Source organism: Argopecten irradians, chromosome 5 (assembly GCF_041381155.1).
Source record: "Argopecten irradians isolate NY chromosome 5, Ai_NY, whole genome shotgun sequence".
Taxonomy (NCBI): Eukaryota; Metazoa; Mollusca; class Bivalvia; order Pectinida; family Pectinidae; genus Argopecten; species Argopecten irradians.
The window spans coordinates 39,747,381-39,774,618 of record NC_091138.1 but is presented as its reverse complement, the minus strand read 5'-3'; the positions used below and the strand labels follow the sequence as shown (position 1 = coordinate 39,774,618).

The following is a 27,238-nucleotide window of genomic DNA, read 5'->3' as shown; positions in this document are numbered from 1 at the left end:
TAGTTTAATCCTTTGATGTGCATCAAACAAATTCTATTGATCATTAATAGTATTCTATTTGGCTTTGAAATTGGGTGACAGTATTCAAAAGAAGTCTCTTTAGGGCTGTAATTGGTCAGTTTTCACTATGACGTAGCACAGGGATATACCTATAGTGATTGTAACCCCAGGAGATCAATGAGATGCTATCTTCCAGTTTTCTAAACATCAGTTGAAAGTCTACAATCCTTAAAGTCAAGACACACTATTCTCCCATACTTCACAAGGATATCCCGTGGTTGCTAAGGAAAAGATAACTATCTTACACAGAGGGGTGTAAGACAGCTCACATGTGCTAGACAATAACGTGACGTCGTCAATACATGCCGCGTAACTGCGACGTGCGTTGTAGATGACTTCATCAATTTTGACGCATAATGACGTTCCTGCTATAATGGCGCAATGAAAAAGCTGGAAACAAACTGGAATTTCATAATTTTTTCTACTAAGTATGGGAGAAAAAGAATCTTACATGGGTCTGTGGAGTAGACAGGGATATCTCAACCCTGGAGAAAGATTTTGGCCGTCAACCCTCGGCAAGCCTCGGGTTGACTGGGCAAAATCTTTACGAGGGTTGAGATATTTCTGTCCACTTCACAGACCCATGTAAGAGTCTATTAGTCTGTACCTATTAATAAACAGACAAGACATGAATGTGCATGTTTAAAATTTTATTGTTGATGATTTAACATATCTAGCAGCCATTCTTGACTGTACATTTAAAGAACATGAAGACTCATGCATTGTCATGACAACACGTAAAATGGAGAGAAACGCCAGTCTGTTTATAAACTTACAGAAATGGAAAGAAATTAAAACTATTTCACATTTGATAATACAAAATCATCAGCACATATTTGATTTTGATAATATTGACAACTGCTTGGTACCATGACAGGCTTTATTGCATTGTGTGAGTATGTACAAAAGTTGTCGACACCGATGTCTGGTCGTATACATTATACATAAACATACATACAGTATAATACTCCAGTTCTATACTGCTGATTAGCCACTGTAATGTACACTAGATAATGCATTAGCCACTGTAATGTACACTAGATAATGCATTAGCCACTGTAATGTACACTAGATAATGCATTAGCCACTGTAATGTACACTAGATAATGCATTAGCCACTGTAATGTACACTAGATAATGCATTAGCCACTGTAATGTACACTAGATAATGCATTAGCCACTGTAATGTACACTAGATAATGCATTAGCCACTGTAATGTACACTAGATAATGCATAAGCCACTGTAATGTACACTAGATAATGCATTAGCCACTGTAATGTACACTAGATAATGCATTAAGATTCTTTATATAAACTTATTTGGCAGTCTACAGAACATTTATAATGTGTCAAATTGTGGACACAACTTGTAGATTAAAAGCACAGGCACTTGTCTCCTCTGTTGATACATCAAACACATGTTGGTATTTAAATTATTTATATAAGTATATATCGACACACGAGACTAGCACCTGTGATTAAATTTTTGGTACTCTGATGAACAGCAGTTATTAACGCATAATGATGCAAGTTTTTTTGTGAATTAAAACACATGTATCTCTCTTCTGTCCTGTAATATACAACACATACAAGCATTATACTTTCCTGATACAGCCACCAGACCAGCTACCACCCATTGGACTAGCTTATCACATGCATAGAATAGCACTTTATAATACTGCAGGTGAGGTGGGAACAGAGAGTACAGAACAGTAAGACAATGGTTCAATTAAGAGTTTTAATTAAAATACACACCTGTACAGTCTTAGGGTCTTTACAGTGGCGTGTAGTTAAAATCATTATCTATAACAATATCATTGTATTGTGAATATAGTGGCATCAATATCATGTACGAAATGTATCGCACACGAGAAAAGACAAAAGAATCTTATCTTGTTTGCATTGCAAATTAGAAGCAAATTTTCAAGCTTGTCTTGTTTGCATTGCAAATTTTCTCAACATGCACTAGCTATTTAACATGCCACAGTTATTTGCAATAGCATATCTATACTTCACAATTCAAGACTTTAAATTACAAACATAACTTTTAGGATATATAAGTAAAATGACTTGTATTGTGATGTTATTCTGTTATAACTAACTACCTCAGTAAGAAAAACAAAATTTTGATTTACCATGAAATTCAGCCAGCTTCAGTAATTTGGCAACAAAATGAAATACCTATACTTTTCTTGGCAATAAATTTCGAGGCATGAAAATCTAATCCTACAAAATCACTTTTTATTTTCATTTTAAAATAATCAGGTTATTATCACAAAAATGTCAGTATGCCATTCTCCATATTTGTATTTTGCGTTATTCCTATACAGAAATTAAAATAAAACCACAATGAAATCTTCCTTGTAGTTTGCGGAGCCAACTTTTCCCCCCTGTAACTTTTCCTCTGCCTTTGATCTCCTTTATAAGGACACTACTATACAAATGTGCAATGCTATCAGTATTTTATCATGGATCAGTACAATATCAAGTAGATCTTGTTATATAGAAGAGATCATGCTAATTGTATGTACATTTGTACATCTAAATGTAAACCTAACATAAATTATTACTATACTACTAGCAGTAGCGGTCAGTTTACACTCAAGGTACAGAACAGCATTTGAAAAGAATAGAATCAAAATATTTTTAATTCTAAAGATACTGCCTGTATTCTGATATCCCATTAAAATAAAATTTGCATAATCCATTTAAATCCTTATCTTTTGCTCTCAGGGATATTTTTTTAAGATTTCATAGTGCAGTTACCTATCACCGGGTACACTAGTACATGGACATTGTCTACAGCCTGAGCTGATGCACAGTAGAAGGAAAGATAAAAAGAAAGCACAACTTGCTGACAGCAATACATGTATTTTTCCATACCTGGTACCAGTTATCTATATGGCACAATTAGGTATAATTAAGGGGGTTAGCGATGGTCATTCCTTCAGTCAATTACTAAATATACTTTATTTTCAAGTACAAAATAAGAGTGCTACCCAGCTGACTGTAAAATCATGTTTCAGACATGTTGTCATGCCATGATGGAACTACACAAAGCTATCACTGCTATAAATGCTTCCTTTGGAATTTTCCATATATGGCTGCTAAATTTTTTGAAAAGTAAGCCTAATAAAAATGTCTGCTGCTCATCTAAGAGCAGATTGGTGAATCGGTTGGTTAATTAGGCCAAATGCCCTTTTAACACTAAATTAGGGAAACAGTTGAACACTATCAATACTTTATTACAAGTTTACTGACATTGCCACGGTTCAATATTTTCTTTTGCACAATTACTGAAGACACAATGCAACAGATGATGAACATTGCAAACTACCACAACCACTGTGGACCTATATATTACTTACAGAAATGAAAGATGTTCAGTAATAATCAAACTGAGAAATATTCACAGACTTTATATAGAGAAACATAAATTCCACAGAAACACATGTATTCCAAATCAGAATTTAGATTTCATCTAGCTTACTAACATCACACTTCTAAAAGACCATCTAATATTTTGGAAAAGGGAAAAGTGATGGTTTAAAAGACTAGATATGAGTTGATTTTATGATTGTATTCCCTGATTTTAGGCAGTATCATCAGATCAACTCCTTAAGAAATAGTTATTTCCAATTAGCGGGGGGTTCTGAATAAGGTATTAAAGACAGGACTAGACATTAGGATTTGTGGAGCAGTAAGAAATTGGAGAATTTCACAAACTGTTTTGTAATTTTTCCAGAATCAAAATGAGTTTCACTTGAATAATCTCCTTTATCCACACATCTGTTGTTTAGGCTGTGTAAGCTCTATAGAACTATTCGCTCACATGAACTATGATAATTACAAATATAACTGTTTGAAAGATATTCCATCTAAAATATTTGTATGGCTATTTAGTTGTCTAACTGACATAAAATGGCCCTGTATCTCATGTCCATTGCACTATAACATCACATACATACCCAAACATGTTTTTCATTAGCAGCCTCACAAAGATAACATCTACTAATGTGTAGAATTCAAAGAGTGAATTACTTGTCCCACTCATTTCATGATGGAACATGAAAATATCAATCCTAATCCATGAACTTCTAACAAAATCTTACAAATAAATGTAAAAAACATTAATCATTAAGAGCAAAAATTCATTTATTTTGCAGCAATGTGTGTTTTCACTTTTCCAAGATTCTGTGTCATCATGAAATAATTTGCATTCATTTACAGTATGTATGACTATTGAAGATTCAACTACAAAATTTGTTACTTGGAATAAAATCAGATAACAACAAGTTCATGTATTAAAGTTTGCCAGCATTCTGGTGTTGAATATTATGAATTGAGTTTGAAAGGCTGTATATGAAGGAGAACACTCCCCAAAAAAAATTGGTTCTTGAAAATAAGGATGATCAACAAAACATTTTTACCAAAACAGAACACAATCTTACTTGGACAGAGGGGTTGGTTTGCCCGTTACTCTACAGTATTGCACACAGTGTTACACAGCTAGTTCACTCTAAAGCAATCCTTGTCCGAGAGTCCAAAGTTTGTCAATAGAATCACTTAAAGCAGAAGCAAACTAAATTCAAATTGGTTTATATATAAAAAGTACATTAAATCGAGTTTGGTTTGATTTGCATATTCTGATGTCTTGAATCACAATATTGAGAGGGTTTGACAGTCACCCAATGCGAGGTGAACATGTCGTAAGTAAACAGACTAGTGTAGAGATGTACATGTACTGGTGGGGGATACATGTGCTATACCGACGAGTATTTCATTTGAATATCATTTCATTATATATTGGAATGAACTAGTTTTTTCTGTATTATAATGCATAATTTAATTTGCCAATATTATCATATTGAAGACTAGTGCTTCATTTCAAATCTGTGTAAAACCACACATACCAATATGCGACTTTTGAAGATTGTGGAGATCCATTCAATAGGATTTTATAATTATTTAATACGTCCAAATACCAGTGAACCAGCATACTATACAACACACTATTCCATCTGAACCTCTGACACCTCCTGCACAAGGCAAGACCAGGACCGTACATTAACTAGTTGTGAGACAGCGTAAGGACGGCTCTTCATCCCTCCGACAATCCTGGCGCCTGCTCCCACTTAACTTTCGGTGGATGACCAGCACACCACACAAGCTTTGTCAGGGCTTACGTTGCCTTCTGCTCTCAAGCTTCACTACTATCTAATGCCTGTATTCTTCATTTCAGTTGAAAGTTCATTGATAGCAGTGGAAAATGATAAAGATGACCCGGAATTCAACACGGAAATCTAGTTATGAATCTTGATGGCTTTCTCCAGATAAGCATACCTAGATCTTTTTGGTGTTTTGTTGATATGGTCCAACCCTAGCCATGGTCTGGCCTGCATGTTTGCACCTGTGTAAATACAAAACATGTAGAAGTCTAAAATCAACAGGTATCCTGATCTGGAAAAGGGCTGTTACAACTTAACCATGTTTAAAGTTGGATGTTGATTTGTGCTAGAGAGTATGATCATAAAGAACACATCTATAAAACAGCACACACTACCTAAATAAAAGAACATATAATTTTGAGTAAATGTAATGATAAATGGCCCATATGAAGTTTAAGAGGATGTAAAGAGACATAGATACAATTACATACTACCCATTTCATTGTTAGGATATGAAAATAGTGTTTTAGATACAATGTATTACCTCACGGGACACCATACCGTTGACAAACATAGTTGGCAAACAGCGCCTTGATCAATGCGACTGATACAGGTAGCTTGAGCACTGTGTGGGAAAGTGGTCTACTATATTTATAGCCTATCACCTAAACATAGCACATCGCAATACAAACGCGTCGCTGACACTCACATGTTCCAATTGACACTTCGTGGTAAACTCCAAAGGACGACAAACTGACAAAAAAACTAGACTACGACAAATTGAACTATACACAAACGGTAAGACACACAACAAACGAGCAAATAAATCAGATTAACGAGACGCGGATGTAAAAAGATAAGAGATAAACAGTTTATCGCACTAGGATCTGTCAACGAATACGGGAATTTTTGAACCGCAGAATTTTCATGGCGGGAAATTTTGTACCGCAAAACATGTACTAATGATAAACTTACAATATAATGTTATTAATGCTGCCGATGTAAGGAGTTGTTCTATGAATTACAAGAAAGATTTCTTTTCCATACGGTAGCTTTTCAGACATCGCAGCCGTCAGTGCTTGGTAGTAATTACATATTGTATGACGTATCTATCTCATATTGTATGACGTATCTATCTGTAGTCTAACACAAATTCTAGTGGAATCTAGTAGATTTTCTGGTGAACCATGATTTAAAAAATCACTCAAAATGCCATTTATTTTAGAAACATGTCTAAAAGAAATTCCAAATAGCTGGGTCACTGGTCAGTTCAGAATCTAATGAGGAACGCTGCCTTGTCAATCACCTGTATTACTGACATGTGTGGTGAGAGCTCGCCAGCTAATGATATTTACTATAGTAACGAGGGAGGGGTCATACACTTCACATGTCTGTCAATTATACCTATTAAACTGACTGATTGGTCAAAGGGACAGCCACGTGCACGAGAGCAGGTCAGTAGACGTTGACTCAACTGTGTTGTACAAACAACTGTTTTTTATCTGTGCCCCGAAAAACGAAATATGTATGTTGAATTTATATATCATTAAGATCATCCTGTTTGATAATAATCATCTCAGGGTGACATTTCCACAATACCACGTAAGTTAAAATATCCGCCAGTAGTGGGTAAATTATTTTTTTTCTAATATGCTACATGAAAATGCAACCTTGATTATATGAGGGGAAAATAGAAAAAAATAGCAATAGAAACAGCGCTGTTAAACCAATATTTATTCATACATTAGTTATATTTGAATATATTATTTACTAGTGATAAAACAAAAATTAACGCATGTTTTCTTGACAAAATCCCACTTGATTTTTCTCAATCTTCATTGTCTGTCTATTGAATTTCTGTTTGAAAATTATTTTCTACGGGTTAAGACTTATTTTTCAAAAAACAGAAAGGCTTTGGCACAAGCAATCGGTTACTAAGAAAGTAATTTTGTGTGATACCAGAGGCTTAGATATAAAATGTACTATAAATGTCGCTGGTGATACATATAAAATCTCCATTCACGAGTGTCACTGCGCTTCCGGTAATCATGCATGCCCTGATACTACGAACCACCCGATCTAAATATAGCACAATCACACCAGTCACTGTATAAGCTACAAGTGTCAGCCGCACTGATCACGGTGCGGCTAGACAAGTACGGTATAATGTCCCGCGCGGTAAATCAACTGTTTGAACTAAACAACCTCACTAGAACGTTTAACCTAGGTGATAAATTGTTTTTGTGATATACCTACCCTGTATAGCATGAGGTTTGAACACAGTCAGATCTACCCTCATATCCTGGTCATCATCTGATATGTACTCCACTCGTCCCATCACTACCACTGCAAACTTGTACTGGATAAAGAAAGTCAGGAATATCAACATTCAACATTCAGTAATGTTAAAAGATTTGGGTTCATAAGGCTTTTCTTTCTGAAATTCTCTGTTTGAATATCCTAATGGTTTGTTTTGAGATGGCACCATAGACATTATCAATCAACTGCAATCATCAGTAGGCCTATAACAACTTGGTTACTTCGTATGGTGAACTTTTAAACTTTCTTTTTCAAATGATACACAAATACCTACCTTTTCAAATTCTTTGTCTGGAATATCCATTTTGCTCTGGATTCTTTCTTTCACAGCTGAGAAGTGTTCATTCTATAAATAGACCAGGCTTAATATAACATTTCATCATAAAAGCACTAAGAATGAAACTTAACACACGCCATTTTCCTTTTCTTTCAATCTATATCACTGTAATCATTCATCAAATTCTGAACATTTTAATAGGGGGTTTCAGGACCCTAAAACGACATGGGTAAAATACTATTTACCGTCGATTAGTCCCACCTTCTGGTGATTGTGACGTCGTCATTTGAAGTGATTTTTGTGACATCATAATTACCGGAAGGTGGGACTAATCGACGGTTAAGAGTACTTTACCCATGTCGTTTTGGGATCTCAAACCCCCGTATTGAACATAAATTTTACACCAAGGAACTTAAAAGATTGAGACATTTCATACCTGTGCACAATAGATGTAAACAAACATGTAGACGAACACGTTGTGTTAGTGTTATTTTGGACAGAAGAAGGCCCTATAGTGGCTGAATATATATTCCATAGAAATGATTTACTTTGAATTTATTTTGGCCTTTTATTTCGGATTATTACTATACTAGCTTTATACCATTTTCACCTCATTATGAAAGACTGTCTTTCAGTACTTCATCACAATTAAATCTAAAAGAAAAATCCTAATATGACAGCATCATCTACATTGTTTTTTCATGTTAATTACCTGTTTTATCTTCAGTAAAAATGGCACACCGAATGTTGAGAAGACTTCCTGAAAACAAATAAAAATAGGTTTCTGCAGAGAAATCCTTAAGTATGACTCTAATAGGTAAGAGATATAGTTAGCCAGTGTATATCTAGGTGGCCCAATCAGCCCTTCAATGCTAGGTACAATAGATGCCTGTATTATATATATTATCTTTAAAACAATCTGAACAAGTTGGACAGATTAAGGTAAAAATATTGTCTTTTGTATTATATAACATACTACACAATAATGAGTGTCAATGCCTTCACTTACCTTGTGGAAATGTGCTACTGGAATAAGTGTTTCATCATCTCCTAGCCGCACCTCATCTTTGGGGATTTCTTCTATCCGGTAACTCTTGGTAGCACCGGCAGGATTGAGGGCATCCAAGAAGGCTTCCTCTCTCTGTATTGTGTAGATTTTGTAGCTGATCACCTCCAACAACCTACAACCAACATGTGAATATACTGATACATAAGGAATTCATATTCATGTATAGATCATTGTTTATGAGTGAATTATCATGAAAAACATCTGAATCCAGTGCATTTACCAAAACTTACCGGAGCTTGCCAGAACCATCTTCAGAGAGTTCTGCCTGCTTCTTGGCTTCTTCTAACAGATCACCAACATTGCCATTCTTGTTTGGATATAAGACTAGTTCTTTCTATAAATAGAAAATCATTCAAATATCAAAGGAAAGCAAAGTTTTATTAAAACAATAGGTGTAATGGAAGTGATCTTGGAGTGAAAAGGTAGTAAAGAACTTTCTTTTTAATCAATTTAAAAAATATCTCATGATCTTACAATTTGTAACTCTTCTCAATTCTCTATTGTATGGATTTGCAGAACATTTTTCAGATGTGACAAATTTATATTTTTAACCTTCCAACTTACCTCTTCCTTCATCTTGCTATTCACCCATGTACATTTGAATTGCTTCTTATTCTCTAGTTCATTAATTCTAATGTTTAACTGAAAAAGAACATTACAAAAGGGTTAGGACTTTGCTTAAGTAAAGATGTTTACTGATTATAACCTATTAAACAAATATACAAAATGATCGATGTAATAAAATTTCTGAAAAACTTTACATAAAAATATTTAAACCATGTAGATAACATATCACTTTTTACTCATTCTTGATAAAAATTTGTCAAGGATTTATATTCTACCAGATTGAACACTTACGTGTTGGTAATACAGTTTCCGAGGCTGCCTTGGTTTTGCGTATAGAAGAAGATCTTTTAAGTTCCCCTCGAATGTACATCTGATAGCATTGCCTGGACCTTCTCTGTAGCTGTAATAGAAATATCCAAACCATTAAAGGTTATGGCCCAGTTGATAAAATGTACAAGTTAGTTTACACTCACTGAAAATAGTCCAGATTTATAGTTCTACAATTACCGTCAATCAACCGATTTTTGCAGAGACTTAATTTTGTGTTTCCATGATTAACAACTTTTTCACAATTTAAAGTAATATGGATCTGCTATAGCTATGCTCAGAGCATTTTTGTGTACTTATTACTCTCAAAGTTGAATTGCACATAAAAATAAGTTGGTTTACAGTAAATTTTACAGGTGGGCGATATAAATAAGTATAAAAGTTGAACATAGCTTGTGAGTGTAGATTGAAGAAAAATGTATCATTGTAGCAGTAGCTTGGTGACAAAATAATAATTTGATGGCATGGAAAATTAAGGGGTTTTTTTCAGCTTGTAAAACTTCAATCGAAATTGATATGGTTCTGTAATTGCACATATCAAATTTTATCCTAGTCGGAAGGACCAAAGTCATTATTTATCCCAAAGTTGATATGTAAACGGACATTAATACCTCTGTGGTTTGAAGAACTGTAGAAGGTACGGATCAGTCCCAAGGTACTGAGCTACAGCATTTGCCATTTGGTCGTAGTTCATTCTCATAGATAAATCAAGCGTGAAGCCTTCGTCATTTGGTAAAACTTTATCACAGAAGGTAACGTCTACTCTATAATACAGATCTCTGTAAAAAACAAGATAAAACATACATTAGTCCAGATAAACATGGAGATCAGCAAGATGAACCTCAAAACAAATCAAGCATTGAATGCTTCAAGATTATAATGTTTATGGTTTCCTAAAGAAATTGTCCCTGGGGGAAAAGATTTGGTATTTTAGGTCTTACTTGAAGTAGTCCCTGGCAGACAGGAGTTGGTATTGATGGACTTACTTGAAGTAGTCCCTGGCAGACAGGAGTTGGTATTGTTGGACTTACTTGAAGTAGTCCCTGGGGGACGGGAGTTGGTATTGTTGGACTTACTTGAAGTAGTCCCTGGCGGACAGGAGTTGGTATTGTTGGACTTACTTGAAGTAGTCCCTGGGGGACAGGAGTTGGTATTGTTGGACTTACTTGAAGTAGTCCCTGGGGGACGGGAGTTGGTATTGTTGGACTTACTTGAAGTAGTCCCTGGCGGATGGGAGTTGGTATTGTTGGACTTACTTGAAGTAGTCCCTGGGGGAACAGGAGTTGGTATTGTTGGACTTACTTGAAGTAGTCCCTGGGGGACAGGAGTTGGTATTGTTGGACTTACTTGAAGTAGTCCCTGGGGGACAGGAGTTGGTATTGTTGGACTTACTTGAAGTAGTCCCTGGGGGACAGGAGTTGGTATTGTTGGACTTACTTGAAGTAGTCCCTGGCAGACAGGAGTTGGTATTGTTGGACTTACTTGAAGTAGTCCCTGGCAGACAGGAGTTGGTATTGTTGGACTTACTTGAAGTAGTCCCTGGCAGACAGGAGTTGGTATTGTTGGACTTACTTGAAGTAGTCCCTGGCAGACAGGAGTTGGTATTGTTGGACTTACTTGAAGTAGTCCCTGGGGGACGGGAGTTGTGTATTGTTGGACTTACTTGAAGTAGTCCCTGGGGGAGGGGAGTTGGTATTGTTGGACTTACTTGAAGTAGTCCCAGACAAATGGGAGTTGGTATTGTTGGACTACCTTGAAGTAGTCCCTGGCAGACAGGAGTTGGTATTGTTGGACTTACTTGAAGTAGTCCCTGACGAATGGGAGTTGGTTTTGATGGACTTTGGACTTACTTGAAGTAGTCCCTGGCGGATGGGAGTTGGTATTGTTGGACTTACTTGAAGTAGTCCCTTGGGGACAGGAGTTGGTATTGATGGACATACTTGAAGTAGTCCCTTGGGGACAGGAGTTGGTATTGTTGGACATACTTGAAGTAGTTCCTGGGGGACGGGAGTTGGTATTGTTGGACTTACTTGAAGTAGTTCCTGTGGGACAGGAGTTGGTATTGTTGGACTTACTTGAAGTAGTCCCTGGCAGACAGGAGTTGGTATTGTTGGACTTACTTGAAGTAGTCCCTGGCAGACAGGAGTTGGTATTGTTGGACTTACTTGAAGTAGTCCCTGGCAGACAGGAGTTGGTATTGTTGGACTTACTTGAAGTAGTCCCTGGGGGACTGGAGTTGGTATTGTTGGACATACTTGAAGTAGTCCCTTGGGGACAGGAGTTGGTATTGTTGGACTTACTTGAAGTAGTTCCTGTGGGACAGGAGTTGGTATTGTTGGACTTACTTGAAGTAGTCCCTTGGGGACAGAAATTGGTATTGTTGGACTTACTTGAAGTAGTCCCTGGCAGACAGGAGTTGGTATTGATGGACTTACTTGAAGTAGTCCCTGGCAGACAGGAGTTGGTATTGTTGGACTTACTTGAAGTAGTCCCTGGGGACAGGAGTTGGTATTGTTGGACTTACTTGAAGTAGTCCCTGGCAGACAGGAGTTGGTATTGTTGGACTTACTTGAAGTAGTCCCAGGGCAACATGGGAGTTGGTATTGATGGACTTACTTGAAGTAGTCCCTGGCAGACAGGAGTTGGTATTGTTGGACTTACTTGAAGTAGTCCCTGGCAGACAGGAGTTGGTATTGTTGGACTTACTTGAAGTAGTCCCTGGGGGACGGGAGTTGGTATTGTTGGACTTACTTGAAGTAGTCCCTGGGGGACGGGAGTTGGTATTGTTGGACTTACTTGAAGTAGTCCCAGACAAATGAATGTTGGTATTGTTGGACTTACTTGAAGTAGTCCCTGGCAGACAGGAGTTGGTATTGTTGGACTTACTTGAAGTAGTCCCTAGACGAATGGGAGTTGGTTTTGATGGACTTTGGACTTACTTGAAGTAGTCCCTGGGGGACGGGAGTTGGTATTGTTGGACTTCTTGAAGTAGTTCCTGTGGGGGACAGGAGTTGGTATTGTTGGACTTACTTGAAGTAGTCCCTTGGGGACAGGAGTTGGTATTGATGGACTTACTTGAAGTAGTCCCTGGGGGACAGGAGTTGGTATTGTTGGACTTCTTGAAGTAGTTCCTGTGGGACAGGAGTTGGTATTGTTGGACTTACTTGAAGTAGTCCCTGGGGGACAGGAGTTGGTATTGTTGGACTTACTTGAAGTAGTCCCTGGGGGACAGGAGTTGGTATTGTTGGACTTACTTGAAGTAGTCCCTGGGGGACAGGAGTTGGTATTGTTGGACTTACTTGAAGTAGTCCCTGGCGGACGGGAGTTGGTATTGTTGGACTTACTTGAAGTAGTCCCTGGCAGACAGGAGTTGGTATTGTTGGACTTACTTGAAGTAGTCCCTGGGGGACGGGAGTTGATATTGTTGGACTTACTTGAAGTAGTCCCTGGCAGACAGGAGTTGGTATTGATGGACTTACTTGAAGTAGTCCCTGGCAGACAGGAGTTGGTATTGTTGTACTTGCTTGAAGTAGTCCCTGGCAGACAGGAGTTGGTATGTTGGACTTACTGAAGTAGTCCCTGGGAGACGGAGTTGGTATTGTTGGACTTACTTGAAGTAGTCCCTGGCAGACAGGAGGGTATTGTTTGAAGTATCCCAGACAATGTTGGTATTGTTGACTTTGAAGTAGTCCCTGGCAGACAGGAGTTGGTATTGTTGGACTTACTTGAAGTAGTCCCAGGGAATGGGAGTTGGTATTGATGGACTACTTGAAGTAGTCCCTGGGACGGAGTTGGTATTGTTGGACTTACTTGAAGTAGTCCCTGGCAGACAGGAGTTGGTATTGTTGGACTACTTGAAGTAGTCCCTGGGACAGGAGTTTGTATTGTTGGACTTCTTGAAGTAGTTCCGCAGACAGGAGTTGGTATTGTTGGACTTACTTGAAGTAGTCCCTGGCAGACAGGAGTTGGTATTGTTGGACTTACTTGAAGTAGTCCCTGGGGACGGGAGTTGGTATTGTTGGACTTACTTGAAGTAGTCCCTTGGGGACAGGAGTTGGTATTGTTGGACTTACTTGAAGTAGTCCCTGGGGGACAGGAGTTGTATTGTTGGACATACTTGAAGTAGTCCTGGCGGGACAGGAGTTTGTATTGTTGGACTTCTTGAAGTAGTTCCTGGCAGACAGGAGTTGGTATTGTTGGACTTACTTGAAGTAGTCCCTTGGGGACAGGAGTTGGTATTGATGGACTTACTTGAAGTAGTCCCTGGGGGACGGGAGTTGGTATTGTTGAACTTACTTGAAGTAGTCCCAGACAAATGGGAGTTGGTATTGATGGACTTACTTGAAGTAGTCCCTTGGGGACAGGAGTTGGTATTGTTGGACTTACTTGAAGTAGTCCCTGGCGGACGGGAGTTGGTATTGTTGGAGGTCTGTTTCATCTCTCTGGAACACAATTATGTCGCCATCCATTAGTTCATCCAACATCTTCTCTATTGGCAGGTCGTAGTCTTCCAGCTTCTCCAACATGTTAGGTTTCACCTCCTGTAAAATGTATGCAATAATAAAATATATATTGATATACATTTTCATGTTACAGTGAATTTGATTTTTCTTTTAATTGAAAAATCATTTCCTTAATGGGAACATTCTGTTGTGGAATCGGTTTGTAATAATGAGACTGGATGAAAACCTTACAAGATGTTAACAGTTTCTGTTACAGACTACCTTTAATTAATCCTGAAAAAAGATCCTACAATATTGACTGCATGAACGATCAAAAGGCGATACCAAAATATACAAATTAATAAAAACAATATCCGTTGTACTGTTTTTATCCACAAGGTAAGCAAATTGCATGAAAGTAAGCAATACAGCTCTAACCATTTATTTCATTCAAGTTTATTTATGAGAAAACAAACTTGAAATGACTGAACTGACCTCAAACAACAATAACGGTGTGCCCACAGGGAAGCCTGCTCTCCTACACAGGTCAGGTAACAGTTCAGCTGTAACACACAAAAGCAACAAGAAAATCATAGGACGGATACAAAAATATCCAGACATTCAGTAGCAAATGGAGTGATGGAACAAATATTTAAAATAGAAATTTTTCATCTGGTAGACTGATAAAGAGTAATCTTACATGTCTTTGCCGAGATCGGGACATAAGTGTGACCACAGTATGATATTGTCTTTGTTCGAGGATCATACATCTTCAGAAAGATCAGCACATCACCTGTAATACAAGGTAAAATGAGGGTACAAAACTTCGCCATGTATGTTTGTAATTCAGCTAAAACTTGTATTGATAGTGACCTATTTAACATCATTGAATCAACAAACAAGCTTTAAAATTGTATTATCAACACAGAAAGTTCTGGCCCCCAAATCTCAAGGTCAAAATATTTCACATAAGGAAAAAAAAAATTAAGTTTACTTTTGTTTAGTGAAATCACTTTTGTTTAGTGAAATCAGAGCCCAATACTGTACTAGTATTGATTTATCAGTGTAATTAGTATACTCACTTTCTTTATCAAAACTAGGTAGAGCCTGAAGTCCAATCTCAGGGTTTAGTGTTTCAACAAATAGTGTCCAAGGAGTTTCATTGTCAGCTACGTCTTGTATCTGAAATACAAAATCAGCATAAACCCAAAAATCAAGATTTACATAACTTTATATAACTGACACAATTTCCATAAACATTAACAGTATTCGGGTAATTTCCATAAACATTAACAGTATTCGGGTATTTATACACACCATTTTCTGTACTCAGATATCTTTACATACCGTTTTCTGAAGATTTGACTCCACATCTATAAGTGTTGGTCTATATGTCTGGTTCTGTCGGCATTGGAACGGCCACGGGCGCAACTGGTTCACAGGATATTTCTAAATAAAACAATTATCTATTATCATCATAAAATATCTTGATATAAATGAAAATAATAATCTTTCAATATTCTGAGAAGTTTAAGTTATAAATCTTATCAATCAATATAAACTTTGACCTTAATATCTATATTTAAAGATTACATTAATTCCTTTATTCAGTTACAAAAACCAATGTAAATATTAGTAAATTTCACATTCTGCACTAGCAGTATACAGTGTACTAGTCTTTTTCCATTGCGAAAATGAAGATGAAACTGTTCCTCGTGAGAAATACCCTATATCAACATCATTTATTACTGTCAGATTCTTAAGACTTACCAGATTTTCTGCTAGCATTTCCAAAAATTCTAACAGTGTTGATGACTTCTTAACCTTGAACTTCCTGCTATAAATTATATAAGAAAAATAGAATCTGTATTAGTGAGATGTATTAAAGATCATATTGAAAATCAAGAGATTATCTTTAAACTTTCTTCATTGTTTCTTGTATATTAAGAGAATTTTATTTATCTACATATTTCACAAACAATAACATAATAAAGGAGAATTTTCTCAAGAAAAGAGATAACATATCATTCCTACTGATTGTATAGCTATGTGTTGGTGAGTCTAACCTGAAGTTGGCTTTCTCCAGATCCATGAGATCATTGCCTTGGTGACCATAAAAATGGTCCTCTGTCACAACCTGAACATTCATATACAAGTGTGCCTCTGTCCTCTCTTTCCTCTTTTGCACTTCCATACGTCTGAAAATTTCATCAACAGATGCGTCATAAATATTGTAAATTGATTTATATGTGTAATAAAGACAAATGTGACTTCATAACTATTATTGTCAGCTATTATCTGGTTGGAAGATAGAAGTGCCCAAACAAGCTGGGTTTCACTAAATAAAGTCTTTACCTATACTTTATGGAATACTAGTTCTGTAATCAGAAAATAATATGAGAGTTGTATATTATGTATTTGTCTATTTGCTACATAAAATTTCTAAAATATGTTAAAGATGCTCCACCGCCGACTGAGCATAAATGATATTCATCATTTGAACAGTAATTTGTGTTTAATCGTGTATATATATGCCTAACTAACACAAAAAATAATATAAAATAATTTATTTCGCCTTTGGTGAATACGCAATCAGTACTTCACTTCATATAGAATATAGTGCCACGGAATTTTTTCGGGATGCAATTAATTATTTTTCATTTTTTCGGGATGCAATTAATTATTTTTCATATTTTTAACTTGAAGTAAAATTAGAAGCTCAAACTTTTCAATGGTGGTAATGGTGTAAAGTAAGTAACCTTTGCAACAGAAGAAAAATACTAAATCGTCTGCTCCTGTTTTTGATAGTGAAAAAATACAATTTGTCAGCGGTGGAGCATCTCTAATTGATTTGATATGAAACTCCTAAATATTTGTGGTATACCAATATTTTGCATTTGTTTCACAAATATTACATTATACAGTCATCAAAGTTTTCACCAAAGATTCTTTATACCATGTACAATGGAACCGCGATTATTGGGACGATGGAAATATCAGATTATCAGAAATATTGATTATTGATTAAAGTGAATCTAGCAGTACAGAAAATTTACAATGCGAAGAGATTAGGCTAGGATCACAAGTGTTTGGATAATCATGGGTCCACTGTAGATCTAGTTGATGGTTACTTACCTTTCTTCTGCTAGTCTATCAACTAAACACTGTGGAATATCAGTATCACTCATACCTTGTAAAGATTCATCTGAAATAAAAATGATGTATATGAATCAATTTATAACAGTCAAAAAGGCAGAAAAAAATATACAGATACAAATTTCTGCAGTACTATTGTCACTGTCAACTAACTGAAGTATTTTTTTAAAATAATGGATAAATTCAAGGTTCAAAACTTTGCTCTAGATTTCTTTAAAGTGAATAGTCGGGAAAAGGAAGGCTAAAGTTTGTAAAAATGGTGTTGATATATCCAATAGTATTTCTTTTGAAATAAAAAAATAAAACTTCCCATCAAAACTGCTCTGCATGCGAAAAAAGTAAATTTATATTATAGGAATCCTAAAACATCCTCATGGCTGGCTATGTCTGTGTTGACATTCCCAGGCAGCCTTGCTTTCAGAAAGTATTTTTAGAACTATGCTGAGTTTTCACACTTTTCCACAATTTCAATGGTCAAAACTGGACAACAGAAGAACTTGACCGTTGTTTTGATATTTAAGGACTTTTGGAAGGCCAACAAACTCATTTAGACTGGTTAAATTGTCCAACTATTCACTCTAAACAGATGAAACCTTTTTTGGTATAAAATCTGTCATATTATAACATACATAATCGCAAATCCTATCTGAATGATTGTAATGATATATCAACAAAGAATGTAATTTTTTTGCTATAAGCTTTATATTGAAATTTCCAATGATATACATCTCTTACTTACTTATACAACTCTCTCGTATATACACCAACATATATGCATTTGTACAGTGTTTTACAGAAACCTCATCGTCATGTCCACCAAAATTGTTATCAATAGCTTCTTGTTTTGTACATCTAGACACAACATCATCATCAAATTTGCACCACTGAAAAAAAAATGTCAATGAATGGAACAATTTGATAACAACTACATTTTAAGAATAATATCAAAGTACATAATGTTTTGTTCTGGAGGCACCATAAAAATATTTTTTCACAAAATTTATTTCAATAATATATACATATGGGTCTACGCTTTAACAAATAGTACCATCCAATATTCAAGTTCTTAAAATTTAAAGGTCCTGTATAGATTTATGAAATCTTGTAATTCCAAAGTCAAAATAATATGGAAAATTAATTCCATGATCTACATCTCTTAGCACATCTTGAATGTTAAATGAAATTCAACTTTTTATACATAGCTGATCTGAAGTAATTAATTGACATCTATTTCACAGAGTGGAGGCATGATAATTATTTTTTTCATAATTAAAGAACTACTCACTTTTTCATCACATTTTGGGTTAATATATACAACATAGTGACCGCCATGGTTGTCCCCGCTATGTACAAGCACAGCGTGCAGAATGTAAGTGGCAGGAGTTTTCTCTTTCTCGTGTAAAAATTGGTCCAATTCTAAGCGTTCAGGGAATTCAAATCTGAAACAGTAGACAGTTCTCAATAATCAACCATTATTTACAAATAATGTCCTTAACAAACTCATTTTTGTTTTGTTTTTTTTTGTTTGTTTTACGGATGAATTCTGTATTTCATATTATAGAGATAGTGGGTAGGTACTGATAGTAACCTCATGTGTTTGCGAGCGTAACACCATACTTTTCAGAGAAAATGATGGAGTTTACACACAAAATAATAACGTCACGGAGGATACCTACCTGCAAGGGAGGTAAGTTTGTAATATGCAAAGACGGAATGGGAAATAATATGATATTAAAGCTCATTAAGTAAATCTTAAAAACAGTACCTATCGTTGATCTTGACATATGCATCAGCCATGGGGTCGTACATGAAGCGCAGTAGATGCAGGTGAAGGACTGGAGGAAAACTGACAAATATCACACCTTTCTCAGACTCCTGGAAACATTAAGGTTAACAAGAGATTGTATAAAACAAATTGCAGTTTTTATCAAGTAAATATTTCATCAGAAGTTCAAAATTTGCAAAATAAGTGGACTTAAGTAAAAAATCAAACTTGGTTTAATTAAACACTGTTTACTATCACATACAATTTAAAATCTTTGCGAATTTGCGAAGGTTTATCTCTACAGATACAGATACAGAATGCAACATTACAGAAAAACGTTACCTGAATTTTTGACACAGATACTTTTTTCTTAAACCCTTTCAATTTAAAGCTAAAAATAAAATGTTTTCCAGGATGAAATTACAGAATTACACTCGTTCATTGTACCTGGAGTCCAAACTCGCCAGCATCATATTTATTTTCCCCATCCAGTGTTTCTACTTTCACATAGTCTTCAAAAGATTCTATCACTGAAACAGAGACACAAACACAAGATCATAAATCTATCAACACAGTAATTGATATAAATGTATATTTTACATTGATACAGCACAACTACAAATTTGTACATGTACAATGAAATAATAGCACTACTATAAAAGTAGATCTATAACACTGTCTTGATATGTTAAGAGAAATAGAAATTATACATTCTGTTTTAATCTAATACTTACCATTTTTCTTTCCTTTCAAGTTCAATTGAATATCATAAAATGCTTCAACCTTCTGAGAATTGCAATTCACATGTTTACAGCGAATATATGACTGGAAAAAATAAACAATATTATTATAGCTCATTCAGGTCATTGAATTTTTGTATGGAAAATTATAAGGACATTTTACTCTATGGCTTAGAACAGCTGCTAAGGCAGACAAAGTGTAATGACATTCTACCACTAGCCTTTCACATCATATTATTTTATTAACTTAGAGTTTGAATCTTGGAACCCATGTAGGGGCAGTTACCAGTTAGTGGCTATAGCTCTATGGTTTATCTATGCCTGGCAATTCATTCACTGCCTGTTAACAGGATGTTAAAAAAGATTCAGATGAAAAGAATTATTTCTTTCCCCATGAAACTACCAAAGACAGAAGAATGAGGTAATTAAAAACCCTACTTACCAGCATTTTCCCTTCAAACAACCTTGGTATTGTTTGATCTACCACAGTTCCTTTCATTTTGCTCTCCATATTCTCCAACAACTGAAATTTTTTCATACAAAATGATTCAGAGAAAATATGATTCTTCACATTATGTTGTTAATCTCTCTCTATAATTTCCTGTAAACAGAGTAGGCATTTTCAAAGGTAACAAAATATGATAGGCATTTGAAAGATGTCTTGTATATAATATTTGGAGCAGATGTATTGTATGTTAAACTCCATCATAAAATAAAATTTATGACAGATGCATATTTCTTACAGAGTTATACTTACAACCCTACATAATTCCTGAACATCATGTTGCATGAAGGTGTCAAATGTTTCCCAGCTGAAAAAATACAGACACAATATTGACACAATATCCATCAATTTACACATAATTAAAAGATTTAAGTGAAAATTTACACACATAAATTGAAATGTCAACAGAAAGATTTTTTTTTCGAATGAAAAAATAAGACAGTGATATTTTAGCATGATACAAATTTCTTACATAATTTATAGCAAGGAATAACATTGTGTACCATAACTTGTTTGATATGAATACTTGCCCCCAAATGATTTTGTGAGTTTCTTTGTATTTATCAGATAACTTAAATAAAATATTTTTTTTTTAGTTTATGTGTATTTATCAAATAACTTACCCAAATGATTTTGTGAGTTTCTTTGTGCCTACTGGTTTATCACTGAACTGAAGCTCATAGAAGACTCTCTGTAGTGCGAGAGGAACACTCTTTGTAGAGTCATCACTCTCTGTTGGCATCTGGTACACCGCCTGTTCAAAATCAAAACACTCTACTGTAACATTTTTTTCCTGAGTTAAAAATTTGATAAATTACATTTTTAGTGGTGTTTGACTTTCATAAACAAGTAATACTTTCATAAACTAGAAATATCTGCAAGACGATTCCGCATAAAATTTTGACAAGACACAATGGATCTGACACCATTGTGTCCAGTTTCACAGAACATAACAGTACAAGTTTGGTGCAAACCTCTTTAAATTTATGTCATTTTCATAATTTCTTTTTTATCCCTAGGTACACATTATTATTGTAGACTTTCAAATGGAAATCAAAACCAAAATTTGAATCCACTAATGATTTATACAAACCCCTTTAATTTCCTAGTCTTAATTTGACACTGAAACATACTTAACAAATTCACATGTAGCATACCTTTCGCAGTTTGTTTGTGAAGTATAATGTCTGTAGAAGAGAATTCATGTAGCAAGTGGCACCCTGGTTCTTCAAGCCAACAAAACCAGTGTGTTTCTTGGAATCCCAACTTCAAGGAGAAAGCAGAACATTTCTAAGACTAAAATTAAAGTAACATCCCAACTCGTTCATAACCAATTAATCAATCATATGTGTTGTTGCATGTTAATGCCATAACAGAAGTAAAATTGGGATCTTTTTTAACAGTGTTTAAACATTATCATTAAATGAAAACAAAATTAACCAGTATATGTCTTGCACAGAAAGTTTCTATTTATTGTTATCAACATTGAAATTCTGTGACCAGATATTTAAGGATCCTACCACTGATAATACACAGCCATAGAATTTACAATTACCTGACACCATGAGGGGCGTCTGCCTTGACGTAGACCTCGAGTGATATCTTATCATCTTTGACAAACCCCTTACTGGTATCCATCAGCTCCTGTGAAGAAAGTCCATTTTATTACAGCATTGATGTATACTCAGGGCTTGGCAAAACAAAATGTTGTCCTAACAAGTTGATGGAGACAAGCAGATTTTTTTCCTGATTGCCTCTGGTTTTAGGGGTTTGAGATAGCATTTCTGTTCCTGCACACTAACCTTACTTCCATTTTCAAAATATTTTACAAAATATTGGTGTCATGTCTTCACTAACAGAAAATATTTACAAATTGTATACAGATACAATATTAAGTACACTCAATATTGTTTTAGGTACAAATTTTTCATATAGAAACTTTTCATGTCATTTTTGGTCTAAGCGTACCAATTACTATAGTTCTAGTCCAATAGTATTTTTCCAAGGTTTTTAAATGGTGAACCTGGTCCTGGCAAAGACGAAAAATATTAAAATAACATACATTTATTATTGTTTCAATATTGAAACAAAATTTTACAATTTGTGTTTGACTATTATCGAGACCATGTTAAACTCACATTCCAAGCCATGAAGTGACTGTAGCCCCAATCATTCTCCTTGTTGTAAAAAGAATGCTGAATTTCTGAAAATAACAAAAACAAAATTTCAAACAGGACATTAAAAATTTGGACAGTTCAGACGATCACTTTTAACTCTGAAATCAACATGAAATCTTTCTGTTTCCATTATAGTTACAGAAGTAAGAGAGTCAACAATCATAAAAAGAAAAGTAATTCTGACAAGATATCCACAAACTTAATACTTAAAGAATGGAGTAAATTTTAAAACATGCATGTGGAACATCCACTATCGCTATGTTTTAAAGCATATCAATTCATTTTTGCCGTTGGCGCAATGATAATCAACTGCAACACGGCGGGAAACACTAATACGACTGTGGTAAACTTTTATCTGTACTGTATTACAGTATTTGGGTACAACTTTTGCAACTCTACGTTAACCACTCAATATCAGAATTCATATAGAAGACAGAAGTGCAATATATAAAGAGTTTTTTCACTTAACAATATATTTTATCATGTTAACTGCATTATTTCTACTTACTTCTGCTGAAGTTTTCCCCATCTGTGTTGTGGTTGAGTATTTTCAGTGTTGCGGAAGCATTGCAAGACCAGGATCTAGACAAGTCAAACACAATAAATACTATAACACAATACATATTGAACTTTATTTGGAGTATCTGAGATTATCCCATATTTTCAATAAATTTCAATATTTTCTTGTTATGTTTTATTTTATCTTAACAACATCAATCACCCTTTTCCTGTTTCATTAATTGATAACACAGATAATGTAGATCCCTATTACATTGTATTTACAGATACAAATGATGTACGTACGCCGAATCGGAGTCACCATTACATTGGACGAAGAATCCAAGTGTTTTCTGGTTGTGTCTCTCTGGATTTTGACTAAACCTTGGCATTATCATGATTTTCCTGAAATAGAATAATTATATACATGTAAATGAAAAAATACAATACACCAGTATAATAAAAGCAAATTAGAATTTGTTTTCCTTTGTAATTATAAGTCTAGATCTTCGTTCCAAAATAGCTGACTGAACTTCAATACAATTTACAAGTAATACAAGTGTGGAAATATAATGTAATTTCTCAATATACAACAAAAATCATACTTTTCCCCCATAATTGCAGAACTAATGAATAACTCTTCCATGTTGCGATTGACACATTCATGTCTTCACAATGATAGACTCACCATGGTAGGTTCCTAATCATGCAGGGAGGACTAAGTGTAGTTTCCTTCAGTTTACTGATATTGTCAACTACGAAGGAAAATGTAGCCTCTGCCCTGCTTTCATCTGTAAAACATAAATATATGTACTCATGATCAATCTGGAATGCAGGTATCAATTATTGCAATCTTGACTTCAGACAATTACAAACTTATCTTTTGTTGATCTTTAGTACTAATATGTACAAACATCATGAACTAACACAAATCAAGCAAAAAATGTTCCCTCCTTCCTAAATTTCAAGTTATATCCTATAGACTAGATAATTTCCAAATTCACCACGAAGACTATAATTTTTAAACATTGTAATTATTAGGTAGACATTAGCCAATTTAGGTACAGTCAAATCTGTCTAATGAGACATCTCTTGGAACCATGCAAAAGGTGTCTTAATATAGAGGTGTCTTAGTACAGAGACCATAGTCATAATGCACAGCACATTAAGGAGATTTAATTGGAGTAACAAGTAAAGATCAGTGATAGGTCATAATAAAACAGTTAACATGCACATTTATAATAATATTAAAGATTTAATAATTTAATAATCTAGTGACCAATGTAAACATTCATAGGTAAACAGACACTTTATACTATGCACTCAAGTCTACATAGGCAATAAGAGTCTGATTGAATGAGTCTAAATCATACATATTGAAATCTCATTTCCTTTTATAGATTTTGGCAAAGTCAAATGTTCAAATGATGCAATATATGTGTCATTTGCATATATTCGGGTCCCGCTATCACGTTATATAAGACAGGTTGCCGTAATATATTAATGTAGAGATAAAATATACATGAATTACGTCGGGCGGACATAGATAGTGACGCATTACACAGGGTAATGCTAGACAGGTTTGACTTTGTTACAAACTGCATGTAGATGTTACTGACTAAAGAACTGACCTTCGTCCATTTGTTGATTTTCGTCGTCCTGGTGATTGGTGGCCCCTGTCCCTTGTATGTCTCCGTTCACTGTGGTCAAATTACTGTCAACAGCTCCTTCCTTACCCTCCTCTGTTCAACAAATAAATTTGTAGAGTATATGTTACCCTCTTTTAGGAAACATTGATACTAGTAAGTAATATTGAGGTCTTGTGTTGATAAATTGATATACCTTTTATTGCAGTTATTGAAAAAAAACAACAATGTCTCTTGTCATTAGCTAATTAAAAGGGTCATAAATATGTTTAATGAAAGTCATAATCCACCATAAGCTGAGAGGTGTAAAGTATGTAACTTTTGTAACTGAAGAAAAATACCAAATCGTCAGATCCTGTTTTTGATAGTGAAAAAATACCATTTGTCAGCGGTGGAGCATCTTTTACTAGTTTTCATTTGCATAAAATGCCACATTCTGAAAATAAACTGTTGTTACACTACATTACATTGACACTAAAAATGTCTAACATTTAATGCTATCAACAATCAATAAATATAATAAATGTCAATGAATTTGATTGCTTTTAATTTTGATCTTATTTTTAATTTTCAAAGTGGCAAGCAAATTACTGTTTTGGCAAGTTGAAATTTTACCAACTTGCCAAAAATGGATAGTGGCTTTAAATTTAGTCACACATTTACATCAGAAAATGAAAATGTATTATTGTCTAAAAAAGGGCTACATTTCATTATGTTTGTTTTCTCTGATAAAACACTAGCTTCCTTGGCGAGAAACACCTGCTGTGACCCACAAAATTGTTATATGGTATTCATATTTTTGAATTGCATTTTATCATCATCAGTGTATGAAAAGTTTTAAATGTAAATTTTGATTGGACCTATTTCTATTGGACCTAGGTCCAATAAAAATGTATGTGTAAAACTAATACACCCTACAATACTCAATTGTAACATTATATGACAATACAATTGTATATATGTATAAATGTTATTAAAAACATAAACATATAAGTTTAAAATGTAATGTGTGTGTAATCGTAATTAATTACTTTTTGAAAGTAATTGTAATTGTAATTAATTACATTTACAAAACTGAGTAATTGTAATTGTAATTGGGTTTTGAACAAGTAATTGTAATTGTAATTAATTACATTGCAATGTAATTGACCCCAACCCTGACTGTGATGGATCATGATAAACGAAGATATCGATCGATGAATTGATTTCCGGGTAGAAATGGCTAGACATCGACAAACTATAATAATGTGTCTCAAAAGAAACAATGCATATCAATCTTTACTCTGACAGATTAATGTGCAATGAGTCTAATAAATATTCAATGTTATCTTTCCAAGTCTTTTGAGATAAAAAAAAATAAGAGAGGTGGATGTGATGTTAATAAGAATCCCACTTTGGAGATATTTTTATTGTTAGCTAAAAGCAAAATTATTTAAACTTATACTGTAGATTCCGAAAAATGTTTGTTGTTCATTTTTAGTGTAAACCATATCATCAATGTAATAAACTGATTCATCTATAGTAAAATATGTAACGTGTATATTTGCCTTTTCACAAGCTTAGTGTGTAAAATGGAGATGAAAGATCTAGATACCTTCTCCGCCTATAAGGATATTTCGGTTATTTGCACATTTTAGTCTGAAAGCATATGCAAATAAGCAGATTCCTCTAGATCTGTTTTTATACAGTATTATAGATGTACTGTAAAAAGTATATATATATATATTATTGACATTATTTTCATATTTTGTATGGCAATGAATGAGGAGTGCATGAAATGTGTATAAGTCAATTGACAAAACAAGTAAGTGTCAGCGGATTAAAAACTCCATTAATTAATTTGCAAGCCGGCATATCTGCCGACACAAAGATCAATGAATCGGTTTGTTATGAAGGGCACCAAGGGTGACGAAATGGATATGGATATAGAGTAAATGACACTGAATTCTGAATGGTGTGCATGTTAAATAAAAGAAATGTAGATGTCAATGTTATATTCATAATTAAAGTCTGTCGCACCCTCTTTGGAGGCGTTATCCATTTCCACATCTTGCTGATCTGTTCCATCATTCACATGATTGTTCATGGTGTTTTTGGAGTCGTTTAAAGTGACCGTTCTGTTGTGATCTCGCCCGGGGCTTGAAGGGCTTTTAGACGGGACGGTCACCTTTGCCTGCTTACTCACAATCCGCCCTATGTCTGCTGAATATCCCCGTGACGGGGATTCACAAATAGAAAATCATGAGCGGTCTACAATGCTCATCACGAATGAAAATAAACAAGATGGCGTCGATCATTGAGGCTGATGGGATACCGATCAGCGAAATTTATCAATGCATTTTTATTAACTTACCGTCATCTCTGGATACTTTTGCTGTCATTGTGTGCTACTTTTAGGCATAAACGAACTCTTTGAATGGTAATATTGCATGGAAAGTGTCATTTACACTTTTCCATTTCTTCCGTAAGGAACCGTTGCTCTTCGGCTACTTTCGTCACAATTCACAATCAGACCCTATTT

At 34.8% G+C, this 27,238-nt stretch overlaps 1 protein-coding gene across 3 annotated transcripts; it reads right to left on the bottom strand.

Moving 5' to 3' along the window:
- Positions 1-693: 693 nt before the first annotated feature.
- Positions 694-27,232, bottom strand: LOC138323825 (ubiquitin carboxyl-terminal hydrolase 7-like). 3 transcript variants are annotated; one of them, XM_069268679.1, is made up of 33 exons: positions 27,071-27,232; positions 24,703-24,813; positions 23,760-23,862; positions 23,378-23,476; positions 23,082-23,155; positions 22,535-22,599; positions 21,952-22,040; positions 21,554-21,662; positions 21,020-21,150; positions 20,649-20,703; positions 20,334-20,414; positions 19,886-19,976; positions 19,599-19,681; positions 19,152-19,261; positions 18,672-18,825; positions 18,126-18,270; positions 17,366-17,435; positions 16,297-16,428; positions 16,001-16,067; positions 15,578-15,679; positions 15,313-15,412; positions 14,931-15,023; positions 14,726-14,793; positions 14,175-14,329; positions 10,400-10,567; positions 9,753-9,861; positions 9,459-9,536; positions 9,125-9,228; positions 8,835-9,006; positions 8,538-8,585; positions 7,823-7,894; positions 7,486-7,588; positions 694-5,471 (listed from the first exon to the last, which is right to left on the bottom strand). In XM_069268679.1, the coding sequence occupies exons 1-33, from the start codon at positions 27,096-27,098 to the stop codon at positions 5,365-5,367; spliced, it is 3,276 nt and encodes a 1,091-aa protein (XP_069124780.1). In that variant the 5' UTR covers positions 27,099-27,232; the 3' UTR covers positions 694-5,364. The 3 variants fall into 3 exon arrangements, with proteins under 3 accessions (XP_069124780.1, XP_069124778.1, XP_069124779.1); XM_069268677.1 differs by lacking the exon at positions 27,071-27,232 and adding an exon at positions 26,737-27,019; XM_069268678.1 differs by lacking the exon at positions 27,071-27,232 and adding an exon at positions 26,737-27,019 and having other exon boundaries at positions 16,001-16,064.
- Between the last annotated feature and the right edge of the window lie 6 nt (positions 27,233-27,238).